We start from the raw sequence: 18,833 nt of genomic DNA, 5'->3' as shown, positions 1-18,833 counted from the left end.
AAAGCAAGTCTTAACACAGAATTTTGCTAAGATATCATCCCCTTACCCTTGATATCTGATCACCCTTGTTATCTGATCAAGATCCTTGTCCCCATCTTTGATATAGGAGTCCTTGGCCTGCTGTTAGCAAGAGGCCCATTACCTACCATCCCCCTGGGCTGAGGTCTCTTAGTAAGTTTCTATATACCAACCACCTTGGCCTGCTCTTTAGCTATAAATCCCCAGTTGCTTTGCTGTATTTGGAGTGGAGCACAATTTCTCATCTTTATTGCACAGTCTTGAATAAATTCATCCTTTTCATTTTAACAAGTGTCAGAATGATTTCTCTTCATTTTTTAATGTCTTACTTGTTTTCAAAATTTTAACAGGTAATCTAGCAATCACTCTGAGTGGCTTTAAATCTGAAGTTATTTATTAAAGTGCATTATCAATAACAGGGAAGAATTTCTAAAACTCTTCTTTTTTATTTGTCTTTTCATTCAGCGGCTTATTACTTCATTGATTGACCTCCTAAATGATCTACTGTCTCCAACTTCAAACTACTCAGCCATTTTGCAACTGAATTCTAGTCTTTTCCAGTTAATAATTAAAATTATTTCATGTTTATTTCAACATCACAAATTCTTAACTGTAGAAACCCAGCTCTCCCAGATACTTCTCAGTGCCCCCTATTTCCACAGAGATGTCAGTCAGGGAGTCATACCTGGGAAGCTATGTATTCTCCTTTTTCTTCTTTTTTCTCCTAGCTCGTTCCCTTTCAGAGTCATTTGTTGTCTGTAAAGCTGCTTTAGGAAGCCTTAAAACTCTTTGTTATAGCTTTTAACTTTATTTCTCAGGGTCTTAAGCTTTATCTATAATGTACCTCACAGTAAACATTGATTTTGGCTATTACATTTCTTGCAAACCATTACTTATTCAGATTCTACTAGTTCATTAAGGACACTCTCAACTGTTGTCGTCTCATTGTGGCCTTTTGTGAAATCATATGCTGATATTTTCCCTCCCGCAGTTAAGTCATCTTCTACCCATTGACTGAGGGTCTCACTTAGTAGGTAGTAGAGGGTACACATAGTAGGTACTTTTAAATATAAAAGTTTATGATTGTAATAATTTGATAAATAATTATCTTTGTTTAAGTATCTACTGTATACCAGGAACTGTGTGAGACACACTTAGCATAATATTTCGAACCCTGACAATAATTTTTCAAATGAGTTACCATTATTTTCATTTTGTAAATGAAGAATTAAAAGTGAGAATAGTTAAAAGAATTCCCCTAAATCACATAATAACTAAGAACAGCCATACCCAAAGTCTAGGTTGAATTCTCCATACATGACTCTTCCTTCATGGCCACAACGTTTGTTTTCCTATGAGTTTAAAAATTGCTTAGCATTTCATTTATCCAGCAGTTAGACTTTTCATCTCAATAAACATAAGAAACTCATGGGAAGCCAAAAAATAAATAAAGCAAAATACCTGTAATTACTGAGAGCACCCATTTACTTAGTATTTTTAATAGTACATTGCAGTCACTCTCAGACTACAACCTGTAGATCTTATAGTTCATATGGAATATGTAACAGATTTGACTACCTACTTATGGGAGGCAACATAGTAGAAACTGTTGTGAAAAGTCACTACATTCTATCAGCCAGGAACCAATAATTATTTACCAGGGCAGCTGAGCAAACCAGTGCAATTTACTAAAGGCCCAAATAGTTCTATATCTCTTAATAGTGAAGTCATCCCTTGTTAAGTAAACTACATTACAGTAATTTGTAACATCATGTTGTTTTTCTGCTTTATTGACTCATTTGCCAAAACTAGTTATATAAAATAGCCTCCATAGGTTACTTTAGTGAGTTGTTCTTCCTACATACATGTTTAGAGGTTTTGGCTGAAATAGATATTATACGGAGGATATTTAACAGCAGCTCATAAACATTCATTGTTTAATTCAAACTGGTCTCTTGACATAGCTTAAGCTCTTGAATTGCTTAATTTCTCAGAGACAGCTTTAGTTGGTAGCTATATTTCAATGCCTACATTGAAATTTAATCCAACAGTCATTTGTTAACTTCTAGAAAATATGCAAAATTATTTTAATATCCATGTTTACAGATTAAAGACAGTTTTTTTGTTTTTTCTACATTTAATATTTCCAAAATTGGGATATGTTTTATAACTTTATTTATATTTTCTATGAAAACTCCTTAAAATTTTTTTTTGTTATTTTATTTTTTGAAAGAGAGACAGGGCATGGGTGGGGGAGGAGCAAAGAGAGGGGGAGACACAAAATCTGAAGCAGGCTCTAGGCTCTGAGCACACAGCCGGATGCAGGGCTCAAACTCACAAGCCGTGAGATCATGACTTGAGCTGAAGTCTGACACTTAAACGACTGAGCCACCCAGACACCCCTGAAAAGTTGTTTTAAATCCGTGATAAAGTCTTTCAGGAAAATATATATGAAGATGTCCATTTTAGTATTTTGAAAGCAAAAATTGTAAACAAGCCATACCATCAGTAGGGGAGTGGTTACATTATAGTAAATTCATACAATGGGATTCTTTACAAACTTGTACCATCATATGAAGATAGCCAACATGGATTAATAAGTGTGATGCCTAGTAAGGTTAAAATGTGACGGGCAAATAGAAGTCTGCTATTTCTTTTTAAATACTTAGGCTAAAATCCTTGTAGCTGGATGGCACTGCTCTCTATTATATAATAAAAATATTTGTGATTAGACATTTTTTCCCTACAATAAATGCTACAACTAAGTCATTTAGCAGGCTGAAAAAAACAATTTATTATACAGATGGGAAAACATCAACTTATTATAAAATCTGATAAAAGAATTTCTTATCAATTCTGTGAGTTAAATACATTTTGGCTCCCAAATAACTTATAAACTTAACTTTTTAGAATAGAAAAGGAACCTCTATAATCACGTTCTCCATCAGGATAACCACCAGCTCTATTTGGCTCTTAAGCATTTGAAATGTGGCCAGTCCAAATTGAGGTGTCCTGTAGGTATAAAATACAAATGAAAGATTTAGTGGATATAAAAGAATATAAACTATTTCATTAATAATTAATGACTTCAAAAATATTAATTACATGTTGAAATAATATTTAGGACATATTAGGTTAAATAAAATTACTCAAATTAATTTTGCCTGTTTCTTTTTAGTTCTTTTTTGTGGTGGGACTAGAAAAATTTAAATTACATATGTGCTGACATTTCATTTCTTTTTTATAGTACTGCTCTATAATTTTGATTTCTTAGTGACTCAAAAACTTTAAAGGTGTCTCTTCTGATAAAACTAAAAGGAAATTAGTTAGGCACCATTTATTATTTCTTTTTCACACTCCTTTATGCTTAAGAATTTTTTCTTATGAGCAGAACAACAACCACAGAAAACCAAATTTACATGAGCAAATCTTCCTCTAGGACCTCATCTTTCTACCACCATGCAGTTGTGTTAATAAACAACAGTACAGGTGTGGTTTCCCTTACTTTCTAGCTCATACTCCCTGTTACAGTGAAGAGGACATATCTTTTTATGACTATCACCTGTTGCTTCCAGTTGTGATTTCCAGACTTTACTTTCTTAAAGGGCCACACCATTTTTTTCTATGGGTATTTTAAACAACATTGGGTACTGAAAATATGATTATGCTTTCACACAGTTGTTTCTTGCAAAAAGGATTACTCGAATAAGCCTGGAAGCAAATCAAAAGTCAGTAGATACAATACCATTTACTGGTGTGGGGTATTTCCCTTCTATTCTTATTTTCTTGTGTGTTATTATCATCAAAGGGTGATGAATATTTTCAAATGCTTTTTCTGCATCTATTAAAATGATCATGTAGATTTTGTTTTTTGTGAATCTGGTGTATTAAATTAAATGATCTTCAAATATTAAAGCAATCTTGCATTCCTGTAATAAATTTTATAGTTCTTTTTATATGTTGTTGGATTTGATTTGCTAATATTTTTAGGACTTATTTTTTTTATAGTTCCTGACCTCTTTTTGAAAGATATGTTTATGGATAAAGAATTCTTGGTTGGAGATTTTTCTTTCATATTTTAAAGATATAGTTTTATTATTCTGGACTGCATAGTTTCTGATAGTATAACTTATTTTTATTTGTTTACTTTAAAATTTCTATTTATTCACTTACGTATTTATTGTATAATTTACTTTTGTTTCTCTATGAATTATGTTTTTCTTTTCTCTGACTTCCTTCAAACTTCTCTAATTAGACTTGATTTTTAGCCTGTGACTATGAGGTGTGTGTGTGTGTGTGTGTGTGTGTGTGTGTGTGTGTTTTGTTCGTTTGTTTTGTATTTATCTTGCCTGGCATTTTATAAGATCATTGCTTATGTGGTTCTACATCTTTCATTAGTTTTGTAAAATCTATGACCATTATATCTGCAAATAATTCTTTCAGCTCATTATCTCTCCCAGATACCTCAATTATACATATGTTAGACCATTTAATACTAATTTTAAGATGCTGTATATGAATGTATATTGCAGACCAATCTATTTACACCTGGAAGTGATAATTCTTCTGTCTGATTGTTAGTCTAGTTTTGTCTATGTTGACAGGGGTAGAGTTGGATTTGGGTTTTGGTTTTGCTCCATTTAACTTTTGTATGTCATGGGCTTAAAACTCTAATAGGGATTGAAGCTTCAGGATGTTTTGTCTGAAACCTGGAGTGCTTGAGAGTCTTTTGACAGTATTGCTACTCTACTCTCAGCTTTCAGCAGGTTCAGTATGCCTGCATCAGAGATGGGGCTTCCTCCTGCTCTCCTGACCCACCTATATGGGTGCAATGTCATTGCTTTTTTATTCATGCAAAGCTCATAATGGAAGCAAAGGATAGGTTACCCTGGACCAGTCCTCAGTCCTAGTGCCTGAGCCTCAAGGGATGGACTTTGCCTTGTTTTGGTGAAGGGAAGGGATGATGTTCCTGCCACTCCCTCTTTGTCAGATGACTTGTATTTCTAACCTTCCCTCGTGTTGCAGCCAACCTTTGGTTGATCATAGAACAGGATGTTTTTCTGTCTCCCTTTCAATGGTAAATGTTTTTTCTCTGTTCCTCTTGCTTTGCAACTGATTAGGGGGCAAGAGAGTTAGTTTCCTGCCTCAATTCCAGAGGCAGAACTGCTTTGCTTTGCTTCTTAAAAGGAGCACAGTACTTTGGAGTAAGAAGGTGAGGAAGAATCCTTGTTTCTCCCTCATTGTCTGCCTATCACTTCCAAATGTGTTCCTCATTAAGGAGGATTCTCTTGCTCTCCCAGATGGCAAAGATCTGATAAGAGGGTGTGGATTCCTCTTGTCTCTGAGTTTCCTAGGGTTTCTAAACTATTATGCTAGTCCTTGCTTGTCCTTTAAAAGTTAATTAAAATTTCAAATATTTTTTTAATCTTCTTTTATGGTTGCTACCTCCTCCTTCTGTGTTCTGCCAAAGATGAAAGAATTTGTGTGCCCCATCCTTCTTACTAGGGATTTGTTACCCTTTGGAAATACCTTTGCTTTGCAAATGTAGCTCTCCAGGGGGCTTAAAAAAGTGATATTTTTTTATATTATCCACGATTTTTTTCTTGGTTATTATGTTGTTCTTTTTGGTTATTATTGTTGTTACAGTCAGGTAACATTCTATTTGGCTCTCTATATTCTGAGTAGAAGCAAAAGTCTTAGAAATCATTTTTTTGATTGGAGCCATCTTTTTCTCTCTGCTCTCAGGCAGTGTCCAGTCAGGTACCAAAGCACAAGAGTAAGAGTCCCCTGACTTTCCTCCCTCCAAAGCATTCTGTTTCCTTTATGCTTATTAATGTCATGAAGCAATGTGAGGGTGAACCCTAGTAGAGCATGATGAATATGGAAAAACCAGGGCATTTTTTCTTCTTACGTAGTGGCTACATATTTGGCAAACTAGGTCTCTTAGTAAAGACAAAATAACATTTCCACTTACTGACGGGCATATAGTGAGGCTAGCTGAGGGCTCAGGTTGGAGGTGGGGTCTGTGGTACCCTCCTCCCCAGCACTTCTCAGTGGTTTTTCTCCTGGACTACCAGTCCAAAATTTTGTGGAAGGTCTGAATTGTTTTTAGTAACACAATTTCTAATCCATTGGAGAGAAGATAGTTTCATTTCTCCTATAAAGTCACCCAGCCCATATATATGGCCTGAATAAGTATTATTTCTGCCTGAGAAAATAAAGCCAATAAGATGAAATTTCACCATAAAAATATACAATTTTCACATTGTGCTATTCTGTGTTCTTTCTTTTCAGTAAAATTTTTGTACCTGAGAAAGTCAATTACACAGGGTTTCATCCCAATATTTAGGGAGGAAAATAATAATCCCTTCTGTTCTTGGCTAAGGATAGTTTCTAGGACAATAATTTCTATGTGTAAAACACTTTACTTAAGAACATTCATTGGAATATTTTTTATAGTCTTTGCTGGTTTCTCCAAATACATAGAAGTGTCTTTTTCATGTCTCTGATTTCTCCTGGATCTTCCACAATTTTCAGGCTGTTTCTAGTGAGATCATCCAGTTCAAAAAACATTATAGTAAGGTAAGTCTGAGGACTTGGGAGACAGCTCCTATATCGCATCACTGCACAGTTCTCTTTCCTTGCTTTCTAATAAAAAGTATTAAATCTAGCATCTTTTGACTTCCATTAGAGTTACTCTGGCGCCCCCTGTTTGTGTTAGCAGAGATCAGAATCTAGTACGAGGAGCTTCCTCCCCACCCCCCATCTCTTCCCCACGTGGAAGCAGAGAAGGAAACAACCTTGGAAGTTCTCTCTGGGCAACTGTCAACCTTACAGGGACGTTTGCCTTCTGCCCAGGGAGAAACGTTCCCTCCGGAGGCCTGTGCTGCGGGCGCCTCTGGCGGCACCCAGGTCCCCGACGTCGTGGCTGGCTGGCTTTTTGGTGGAGCAGGTGGAGCAGGCCGCTCCCGGAAACCGCAGGCCACGCCTCCTCCGGCCAGACCCCGCAGGCCAGGACCTGCGGTCCAGGAAACCGCAGGCCACGCCTCCTCCGGCCAGACCCCGCCCTCTGTGAGCCACGACCCCGGCGTCGGCAGGTTACCGTCCGGCGTCGGCCATGCAGGACGCCGTGGTAGAAGTGGAGCCCGAGGCTGCCCTGGCCGAGGTTTCTGAGAGCCCCTTTGCCGCCGAGGCGGGAAAGGCCGGGAAAGCCGGGAAGGCCGGGAAGGCCAAGAAGGCCGGGAAGGACAAGAAAAAAAACCTTAAAATGAGGACGGTTTCCACTACCCTAATCAAGTTCCACTCTTTCCAAAAACGGGGAAAAGATGAGGAGGCCGAAGACAAGCACGCCGTTTCCAAGAAGACACGAGAAAGGAATGAAAGTTTGGAAGGGCCTTGCGGCCTGGGCTGTATAGTTATTCCCAGTTGTCAGCGTTTAAACAACATCCAGTGCTTTCTGGTTTTCTTATGCATCCTGGTCACCTCTCAAGGTGAGCCTGCGTGAGGGTGGTGGTCGTTGTGGTGAGGGCAGCATCAGGGTGCCTCAGGGCTGCTGACGTGGGGGAGACGGGAGACCGACAAGGTGTGAGGGGAGGAAAGGACCCGGTGGTGACCCAGCTTGAGGAGGCTGTACTCTGTGTTTCCAAGGTACATGTGGAATCAAAACGGGTTACAGGGGCCATTACCTTGGGTTTGTACACCTGTCATTGCTTCACCTCCGAGTCACCTGATGACGCAGTCCACCTTACACAGTCTAGGTGACTGGGGCCTGGCCTCCAGATAGCCGCAGGAGGGAGGGGCTGAGTCATTTAATGTTTGGTCACCAACTCTGAGAAGTTCAGGGCTGAATTACTTAGGGGATTAAAGGAAAAGTGAAAACTGTGACCACTGATTTGTTCCTACTTTGTGGTCACAATTTTGAGACACACTGGCCAAGCAGCTCCCTTCCGGGATTTTGTTTCCTCATGTGTGAAATGAGGAGGTGAAGTGGGACCTCAAATACCCTATGTCAGAGAACTCAAACTGGAAGGTGTTTATCTTGGGGAACAGTTTAAGGAAGAATGTGAATTTGAATGCCTTTAGGGGGATTCTCATTCTTTACTTGGCTACAGGCCTCACCCCACCATTATTAGGATTCTTAGCCTGTTTACGCTGATGGCATTGAACTTTGCCGAACATGATCTTTTTGCTCTAATAAAAAGGCTGTATGTGATAAGAACCACATGAAAAGCACACATAACTAGTGACCAGTTGTCTTGATTTTATTCAACTAGTTTCTTGGGAAAGAGGCCTTTGAATTACACCTAGATAAATAGAGTTCAGTTCTGATAGCTGGGGTGTAGTTAAGGAGTATTTATTGTATAAGGAAATGAATTGATGAATGTTTGGATAAAGAAACACTCAGAGATAGAAAAGCCTTGTTCCAAAATGTTGAGTGACAAGTTTGATTTGGATGATGGTTTTACCTAAGCACCAAAAGGTGTGCTTAGGTAAATAAAAAAATATTTATTTTATTCATCGTGTCTCCCCAGGACCTAATTACAGTGACTAAGACAGAAAATACATTGAATAAGTATGTATTGAATGCATAAATTAATTAAAAAAGGGAAAAGACAGATTGTCACCTCATTAAGAAGGTCTTTAAATACCAGACTAAAAAGTAACCTTTTGAAAGGATACTAAAAGGTGTTTATTTTTTATTAGTGTGTTAGGTGAGGAGTAAGGTACTTTACAGGTATTACCTTACTACATATAATCTCCTTATTAGGTTGGTAATAAAGAACCATTGAAGGTTTTTGAGCAAGTGGTTTACAGTGAATGTGTTTAGCTCCACTACTTATTAATGATTTTATATAGATCATTAGTTCGGTTGGGTATAACATTGAGTTTTCTGTTCATAAAAATGATCTATCTCTTCATGTATATTTATCACTTAATCTTTTTATTATTTGTTGTTACATTTTAAACAATTTTGAAATAATTTCAAACATTCAGAAAGGGTGCAATGGTGATACAAAGGATTCCTATGACCCATACACCCAGATTTTCTAGTTGTTTACATTGTACCACATTTGTTCCTTCACTTTTGCTCTATATATACGGATTTTTTCAGACATGGTGTCTCATTACTGCTAAATACTCCCATGTGCACTTTCCCAAAGTGAGACACTTTTCAGTATAACCAGTATACACCCTTCTCAGTCAGGAATATCAGTGCAACACTATCATCAAATTAGGAATTGGTGGTCCCACTCAGATAATGCCAACTGCCTCAAAATAGTCTCCTTTTCCTTTCTGGTCCCAGATTCTATCCAGGAACATTTTAAGACTTTAATCTGCAGCAATTACTCATTTTTCCCATTTCTTATGTGCACACAAATCTTAAAGTGCATGGATCTTTCATTCTGTATGTTGAACTTCAAACTGGTTATGTTTGATGTTTCCTTAGAATCAGACTCAGGCCATGCCTGCCTGATTGGATCCAGGCTGTTGAAATTGGTATCAGGTGTAGTCCCAGAAGATCTATCCATAAACATGGGATTTTATGATTGGTTTTATTATGCCTTTCGTCTAGAGTGAAGTTCTGAGGCATTTGACAATGGAAGATAGGTAGTCATTTTTGGTATGTGATGACATCATAATGAGTCAAGCTGTCACTTGTGTTTGATTGGGATGAAGTACCAGCTGAAGTACCTATCTTAAAAAGCTCAAGTGGCTCCACACTGTGCCTTATGGAAGTGATAATGACTATAAGAATTCTGCTGTCAGATGGACTCTTTTGAGTGCCCTTAAAAAGTGCACTAATGAAGGGAAAATGATAAACTCAGTTCTGGTAACTCTCAGCTCAGGTCCTGGTCTGAGAATTCTCATCACAGCCCTAAAATAAATTCTCATTTCTTTGAACTGCAGAGCTTGTGTTTTTGGAAATCAAATACCAAATTTGGGTCTATGAGTTATAATGGCAGTTAAGTGCGCAGTCTTGGCAAGTTTGTCCTGAATCTTCTCTGGTACATTTCCAAGAAGAGTTATTAATTTTTTAGTCTGTTCAGTTTATTGCCTGCTAGGATGCAGTGGTGACTTCCAAGATCCTCACATGTAGAACTGGAATGACATATAAGTTTTTGTGTGGACACATATTTTCATTTCTTTGGCTTTTATACCTAGGAGTGGAATTGATGGATCCTATGATAACTCTTTGATTCACTTTTTAAGTATGCTATAGGTTTTTCATATATGTGTTTTATCAGTTTGTGGAAGTTGCCTTCTATTCCTAGTTCATTGAGTATTTTTATTATGAAAGTATGTTGGATTTTGTTTTATGCTTTTTCTGTTTTTTTGATGTGTATTTGGGTTTTGTCCTTTATTATATTAATCTAATGAAGTGATTCATTTTCATATATTGGAATGAAATTAAAAAGCCCTATGGTTTTGCACATTTAAATTGGGTGAAGCATTCAGAATAATTTTACAGAGAGGTAACTTACTGGAGGAGTTTTGTCTTGTAAAATATTAGTCAGAAATTCTCTGAATGGGGTGTTTTGGCTGAAATATTTCAGTACAGAAAAAGAACTTTGAACATTATTTAATAGTGTTTTCTTTGAGCTTACTAGATAGTAATGCACCTGTAGAGAGTGTTTTCTCAATTAAAATGTGATACAGTAAACAGTTGTTTGGAGACTTCAGATTAATTAACACTTATTTTGGAGTTCTCTAAGATTAGAGACTCGGAGAAAGATGTTATCCTTATGGTTATACTTACTATAATAAAAGGATACAGATTAAAATCAGTAAAGAAAAGGTTCCTGGATGAAAATCCACAAGATACCAGGCCCAAGTTTCCATGCATCCTTTCCCAGTGGAATGGCATGGCCATGGTTAATTTTTCTAGGAACAACGTATGATAACATATGCAAAGAGTTGTCAAAAAAGGAAGCTTATGTGAGCCTTGGTGTCCAAGTTTTTGGAGGGAATCGGTCATGTAAGCATACAGCATCACTGTGACTGACCTCAACTACTCACACTCCATTACCCCACTCCTACACACACAACAAAACACATGTTCACAGGAAATCATATTGTTAGCATAAATTATCTGATCACACTGGTACAGAATGGTCCAAGGCCTCAGGCATACAACAACAGATGTTCACTTTAAATTACCTTATTAATATAAACTTTTAGACTGGTTCTGTGTAGCTCCAGGCCTCGGGCATAATAAAGCACTTTTACCAGGTTGCATATTCCAGGCTTTCAGACTCTTTTTCCAGGAGCCAACCAAAGGCCAGTCTTGAAGACAGGCATTTTCTGAGCAGCCAAGGCCTGCTGAGTTAACCATTTATTACAAAGCTATACAAGGCAACTTGAATGAATTGGTGCTAATTTCAGGAGAACAGTTAGACAAAAATCATATTAAAAATATATTCTTCAAAAAATATGAATAGCATATTATTAGAGACAAGTGTGGCCAAGAAACTAAAGTATGTGAGTGCATATCAAGAATAATATTCTTTTGTTCTGTAAAAGTTATGGTATATAATATAAAGGTATTTGAAAAGCTTTTGAATAAACTTTTAGCTTTACCAATGTAGTAAAACTAATTTGCCTGTAAATTACAATGTGAACTGTAATTGAACCAGGAAAAAAAAAAAAAAAACCCAAATCCTGTGAGAGCAGAGGGCTGGTGCAGGGAGAGAGGGGAAGAGAGAGAGAATCTCAAGCAGGCTCCATGCTGTCAGCATACAGCCTGATGGGGCCAGGAGTTGGAAGGGAAGGGGGGAGCTTGATCTCACGAACTGTGAGATCATAACCTGAGCTGAAGTCAAGAGTCAGACGCTTAACCAACTGAGCCATCCAGGCACCCCTGGAGCTTTTGACTACAAAGATTCTAGTGAGACAAACTGCTTCTGACTGATCTGGAAAGTTTCCAGAAAGAAAATGAGAAATTTAGGGCATGATTAGGGAAATGTGTCAGCTTCTCTGATGGTTCTGTGAGAATCTTGTTATTTTTAGCCACACACTGCATATTTTGAACAGTTCCAATCCAGAATTACAACATAAGTTCAATTCACAGATTTACCAGATCACTTTTGTCAGAGTTGAGACATTGATTGTGGAAGAGCAGAACCCTAAGGGCTGGGATCAAGTCATTTGGCTGGAATTGAGTGAATCTGGGGACTGTAAATCCCCAAATTGAGAACGTCTTTGCCCAGTAGGAGCAACTGTTTTTACTGTATGAATAAAAATCAATTCCTTGCTTGAAAACACTAAACTTACTGCACCCGAGTGAAAGGAGTGGTGGTTGCCCTTATGATCCACCCCACCACCCCTTATTGCTGTCAGACTCATGACTAGAATTAGATCCTAGCCTTCCCAGAATAACTAACATAAAGTCTATCCTAGGAGATAATATACACCACAAATTTCCCTGGCAGTTCAGTGATATGTCTAGGGAGTAATTGGTTTGGAGTGTGAGGGTTACCTTTTCTAAAATGACAGAAAGTCTCTTGTTCCACTCACTATTAAGAAACATAATCTTGGGGCGCCTGGGTGGCTTAGTCAGTTGGGCGTCCGACTTTCGCTTAAGTCATGATCTCGTGGTTTGTGGGTTCGAGCCCCGCATCGGGCTCTGTGCTGACTGCCAGCCCAGAGCCTGGAGCCTGTTTCAGAGTCTGTGACTCCCTCTCTCTCTGACCCTCCCCTGCTCATGCTGTCTCTCTCTCTCTCTCTCCTAGAAATAAATAAAACATTAAAAAAAAAAAAAAGAAACATAATCTTTAGTGAACCTGTAGCTTTTTGAGGGTGGAATTATATTATGGTAGCTAGTAGGACTCTAGCTCCACTCAGGGGAGGCCCTGAAAAAGTAGGAAAAAAAGGAAATTTTCCCAGTGGGCAGGACATTAAGAAGTACATCTGGTTATCCATATTGCCTAGGTACCATGCTACCATTGCCTAATGGTTTGACCGTTTGGTGACTAGGAGAGCTGGGTAAGAGGTATATCTATTTGAATGAACAGAGTTATCCTTTGTGGATGTTTACCAAAAGAAACCCATTGCAGAGAGAGCTTTCAATAATGAGATAGATAACCATACTGTGAAATTAGCTAGCCTCTTTCCCCAGTCATTACACATGTTGTTCAATGGGCTTATATTTATAGTGATGACTGCATCAAGAATGGAGGTTATGCAAGAGCTGAATGCATGAATTTATCTTGACCTGTGTTGATCTGGCTATTCCACTTATTGAGTGCCTTAAACACTATCATGATCATCATATTTATTATCACATTACTTTAAATGAAGGAACTCATAGGAGAAGGATATTGGGAAATTCATGTTCATAGAATTCACTGATCTTACTACATACCTTTATAACCAGAAACTCTTGGCCTTATAGATGATTATAGTGTCCTATAGAGGACTCAGGTAAGGTCCAGCTAGGAGACAGCCATAAAAAAATTGGGGATGCTGTCCTGTAGGGTGAGGAATATGCTTTGAGATAGCAACCTACATATGTCATATGTGATCAAGTAGTAGAAGAGGGGGTGAATAGTGAAAGAAGGGGGTTATAAATATAAACTGTGTTTGCATAACGATTTAGAGAAATAAAAATTACAGCATTGATACATTTTTCTCTCATTTGTTTTATGTGTACACAAACATAAGCATATAGACATTTGTGTGTGTGTGGGTTCCAATAGTTTTCTTTTTCCCTTTCTATTTGGTCAAAGAGTATTATGGGAGATAATGTTGCAAATTTATCTCCAGGTTACAGAATATCCCTGAGAAGGAAAATTAATATCCCAGGCCCAGAGTTGGACATAGTTATTGACAGGACATTTCTTGCTTTGACCATTTGTCCTCCTTTGCCACATCTAAAATGAGAATTGAAGAAAATTCTTTTCTTTGATGAAGCAACTTTATTATACCTTCTTTCCTACTGGTCTTGCTCTGTTAAACCATTGTTGCTTCAAGTCTGACTTACGGTTTCTTTTTCAGTGTAATTCCCTCACAAATTTAGTTAAGTCTATGATGTGTTTGATTAGTTACTTATTTATACTTTTTATACTTCTTACACCATTTATACCTTTGTAATTTACTTTTTATATTGAGAAAATCCAGTCAGGTTTGTGATGATTGAACTAGAAGATGGATTCACGTTACCTTGAGATAGATATGATGACTGGTTGGACTCTGTGTCTCTGTTTTTTGCGGAAAGAGTGAGAACATGTTTGTAAGAATGGTTATTGCAAAATGGTAGGCAGAAACATGATGGTGTCGCTACTAATTTGGTATGTTAGTTTAAATAGAGGAAGAAAGATGAAAATGGGTCCTGAGTAGCCTGAAGGGTGAGCTCTCAAGTTACTTGTCTCTTGGCCATAAACTTCATCATTCATGGTCTGGACTGTATTTACAAAGGGGATGGGAGTCTGTGAACTACATATCCCAGCCTTTCTTTCTCGCAGGCTTCCACTTAGGTGCTGCTGTTGAGGGGCTGTGGCAGTAGATTTGGAAAAGGGGCAAAGGAAGGCCTCTTTTTTGTTTTATCCTCTTTGTCTGTGGTGATGTTTTTGGCAATAGCAGCAATGCTGGATGAGTAAAAGCTCCTGGATTTATGCTCAGGAATCATTGCAGCTCCAGCAGCAGCAGTGCTTATGGTTATTGGTCTGCAACGGCAAGAGCAGCGGAAGCAGTGGGTGGCTGTGAGTTGGCTCTCAAACCATTAGCAGTAATGTGCGTCCTGGCTTCCTGCAAAAGAGGCTGTGACTGCAATTCTGGCAGGAACAGCAGCAATGCCCGTGCGCCAGCAATGTCCCTTGGCATAGGGATCCTGAGTTTTGATGAGTAACTCTTTTCCCTTTTCACTCCAGTAAATGTATTACTTTTGTAACCAATGTCTATATTATTTTTGTTTCAAATATTTAGTGTATTTTTCCCTAGTTGGATACTGAGGCACAGAAAAGCATCTGTAGGATACCATTTATTTAATGTTCAGGAACATGACAAACAATTCTCTGTATTGTTCAAGGACATACACATTGTCAAAAAAGTATTTAAAAGGGTGAGAAGTGATAAACTTCAAATGTAGGATGTGTGTTGTGGAGAGAGAGAAAAGAATGTGTTTGGGGAGTACATGCTAGGCTTCAAATATTTTGATAATGTTTTATTTCCTGTTCTGGGTAGTAGATAAACAGAATTATTAGATTCTTATTTGTTCATTTTATGATTGAAATGTAATACATTAAAATAAATATCAGTAAAAAAATCACTATTTTTCAGTAAATAGGTACAAAATAGGTACAAAAATTCATAGACTTTAAGATCTGTTCACATTTTAGAAAATAGATCATGTGTTTATAGGTCTTAAACAATCAGAATAAAGTAAAGTAAACTTAATGTAAATTTTTTGCTTTGCAATGATTAAAATGGTATTCCTTTTGTGTCTCTCATATGCATATTATGGCTCTCTTTTTTTTCTTTTTATATTTTAGGTATTGTGTTTGGTCTTGTGGATCTAAGCACTGGCACTTTTCAGAAGGAGAATCATCTTAGCACCACTGAGAGTTTATTGTTATCTTCGACTTATGATATTTCATCTTGTCTGATAGTACTGTTTATATCATACTATGGAGGGAGAGGAAACATACCAAGATGGATTACATTTTCCTCCTTTTTAGTAGGACTTGGCTCACTTTTCTTTGCCTTTCCATACATTAGTGATGGATATCATCAGTCTACTGCAGACTCTGAAGGTAAGATTATAAAAGATACATCAAATTACTATTCATTTAAGCCACTGGCTCTAGAAATTTAAAATAGACTGTGATATCTGTCTGTCGATCCGTCCATCTGTATCTATTTATATTACCAAGTTTATTAAGCTAATTAATTGTAGCTCTGTACCAACATTCATATGCCTTTTTCTCATCGTCTCATGATCAGATACCCTTTCATGTAAGAGGCATAGGAAGAAGAAAGAATATTTTGGGATAATTGTTTTTCTTTTGTCAGTTTTCATATATATTAGGAATCTCTTGATAACTTTGGTAATTCCTTATGTCTTCCACAGTATGCTTTAATTAACCCCTTTATTTTGACCTCAACACACATACACACCAGCACAAATAAATACCTAAATAAACACACAGAAAAAAGGAAGATTACACCTTTTTGAAGGTACTCTTACCATTTCAAAATGGGAGTTGCCCTTCTGCATAGGACTTGGAATCTAAAGAGATTAGTGATTTCTTTCCTTTGTTCATTTTTTTAAAAGTTTCTTCCACAGTCTTTTTGCTATTCCCAGTAGATGAAGGCTATTTTGAGGTTTCATAGTGCTATTTCTGACACTGTTGTGTTGGGTACTTTCTTGTTGTGTATAGGTCTATAAAAATGTTAAAATGAATTTACCCATTATGACAACTTTAAACTGGACTTTAGCAAGACATGGGAGGAAAAGCCATGAGGCTACCTCCATGTGTGTATATATGTGTATATACATGCTTATGATACTTAAAGGTATGCTTATGATGTGTGCTTATACAAATAAATAAATAATATTAAATATAATTTGTATAGTATATACTATATAATTCACAAATTAAACAATATGCTGATATTTATCATCAATGTATGAACTGTATAACATTCACATACATTTATTATGTATTTATAATATTAATATGTAGGCCAAATATATTAATTTGTAGAATGTATTTGTAGTATAATTATGATATTTTTTTTTCCTGGGGTCAAAATCAGGGATACCTGATGCCAAATTTAAGAGGAACATACGTATATGTGTATTTTGTATATGTGTAGGTATCTATCTGTCTATCTATACACACACATGTATATATATTCACACATAATTATGTATATACATGTAATTGTGCCTACACATTTATATTTGGTTTACAATACATGTATCTTTTCCAGTATTCCCACAAATCTTCTTTTAAAATTGCATTTTTCTGAGAATATGATGATTGATTATAGAACTGCTACAGTCAATGTAAATTGTTAACTTAAAAAGCATACTGGTAGAAATAGCTTTATAAAAGATGAAATATTTCATGAGAGATACTGTATACTTATTGTATGTTTAACTTTTGAGTGATTTAATAAAAAATAATTATCTTTTCGAAAGATATTTGCCAAGAAATGAAGATCATCGAGGTTTGCAAGAAAACTTCACAGTCATTCCAAGCAAAATACATAGCTTCCTCCATCCTGGGGCAGATTGTGCAGGGAATAGCAGGAATGCCTCTTTTTACCCTTGGCGTAATCTTCATCGACAACAGTGTTGCCATACACTCAACTGGCATTTATCTAGGCAAGTTGTTTTCCCTCTCTAATATGATTGACCCATTTTGATTTTTAGCTTGGTGTACATATCTAAACTGATATGCAAGTACTAGTTATTGGCTCTTAGAATATTATAATAAATACTAACTGGTATGTTTGACTTCAAAATCACATTGAGTTGCCTAATTCTAAGGAGTTGATTGAGATTTGGAATTGTAGACAAGCCATCTGAAAGTCATCAAAAAGATAAAGAAAAATAGGAAAAATGCATACTGTCTTAATAAAATCTATATTCTTTCTACATATGTGTGTCTAATATACATATAGTACACATAACATTTATATGTTATATATATGTATATATAGTTTGTAATATCAAACTTTATAGGCTGCATTTCATTTCTCTGGGGGGAAAAAATCTCAAATTATCAGATTGAATTGCTTAAATTATATTTAAACTTTGGGGACATAGGTGTGAAGTTGCTGCCATCATAAGGAGATGGAACTACTGTTTCATGCTTCCTCAGTACTGGATTCAATGTGTTATTGAAATCATCGTCATTGTACTAACTTCTTAACCTACATTAACTTATTTCATTTTTTGAGGGAGCTCAGATAGTTTGAAGTTAATGTGAATATAATCTTGTTCATCCCATCAAGAAGAGAAGTGATGTGCTATTTAATTGACTACATTGTAGTACTCCATTTCCAGTGTTTTATGCCATGGTATCCCATAATAAATAACCAGGGGTATATCTCAGAATAATCTGTATTTCCATATGTTTTAATAGCTCCTGGTCCTGGTAGATCATCTGTCTGGACAGGGTTATCTAACTATCATATTTTTTAAAAAATTAAAAGAAGTATATTCTGAAGATGATTTAGGAGAAAATAGCATTTTGCACCAAAATAATACTTTTTCCACCAGAAGTAAGAAAAGTTATGTCAATAGATTAAAATAGTTGATTTTCATATTTATGTTTTTCTTGAACAAAAATTTGCAGTGATTTATTAATGTTGGCTGAGGGTGGCAACAATTGTTTGTTTTACTTTTGGTGTTACTGAGTAATTATTGAAATGCATATTTACACACTCCAGAAAGAAACTTACTTTATCTCTACCTCCTGCCACCGTGGCAGCTAAGGTGAAGGATACAAACTATCACAAATTAAAGTGAAATCAGGTATATCGAATTTATATTTCTTTTAAATATAGGTATGTTTATATCACATTAAATATATAGATTAAATAAGATACAGTGAATTCTATAATTAACCTAAGTTTCTTTTTTAAAATTTCTTTTTTTAATGTTTTTTATTTGTTTCTGAGAGAGAGAGAGAGAGAGAGAGAGGAGGGGAGGGTCAGAGAGAGAGAGGGGGACAGAATCTGAAGCAGGCTCCAGGCTCTGGGCTAGCTGTCAGCACAGAGCCTGACATGNGCAACAATTGTTTGTTTTACTTTTGGTGTTACTGAGTAATTATTGAAATGCATATTTACACACTCCAGAAAGAAAC

The 18,833-nt window shown here is 36.5% G+C and overlaps 1 protein-coding gene across 1 annotated transcript in view; it reads left to right on the top strand.

The window, feature by feature from the left end:
* Positions 1 to 7,075: 7,075 nt before the first annotated feature.
* The window catches only part of SLCO6A1 (solute carrier organic anion transporter family member 6A1), a gene marked incomplete at its 3' end in the record, with an annotated part of 62,029 nt that continues 50,271 nt past the window's right edge, over positions 7,076 to 18,833 (top strand). The window contains exons 1-3 of the mRNA XM_077757277.1: positions 7,076 to 7,508; positions 15,507 to 15,767; positions 17,162 to 17,347. Coding sequence (XP_077613403.1) covers positions 7,136 to 7,508; positions 15,507 to 15,767; positions 17,162 to 17,347 — 820 coding nt within the window. The remainder of the gene's footprint in view (positions 7,509 to 15,506; positions 15,768 to 17,161; positions 17,348 to 18,833) is intronic.

This window comes from Crocuta crocuta, unplaced genomic scaffold (genome assembly GCF_008692635.1).
Source record: "Crocuta crocuta isolate KB4526 unplaced genomic scaffold, BGI_CrCroc_1.0 scaffold131, whole genome shotgun sequence".
Classification (NCBI taxonomy): domain Eukaryota; kingdom Metazoa; phylum Chordata; class Mammalia; order Carnivora; family Hyaenidae; genus Crocuta; species Crocuta crocuta.
This window is presented reverse-complemented; position numbering and strand designations above follow the sequence as displayed.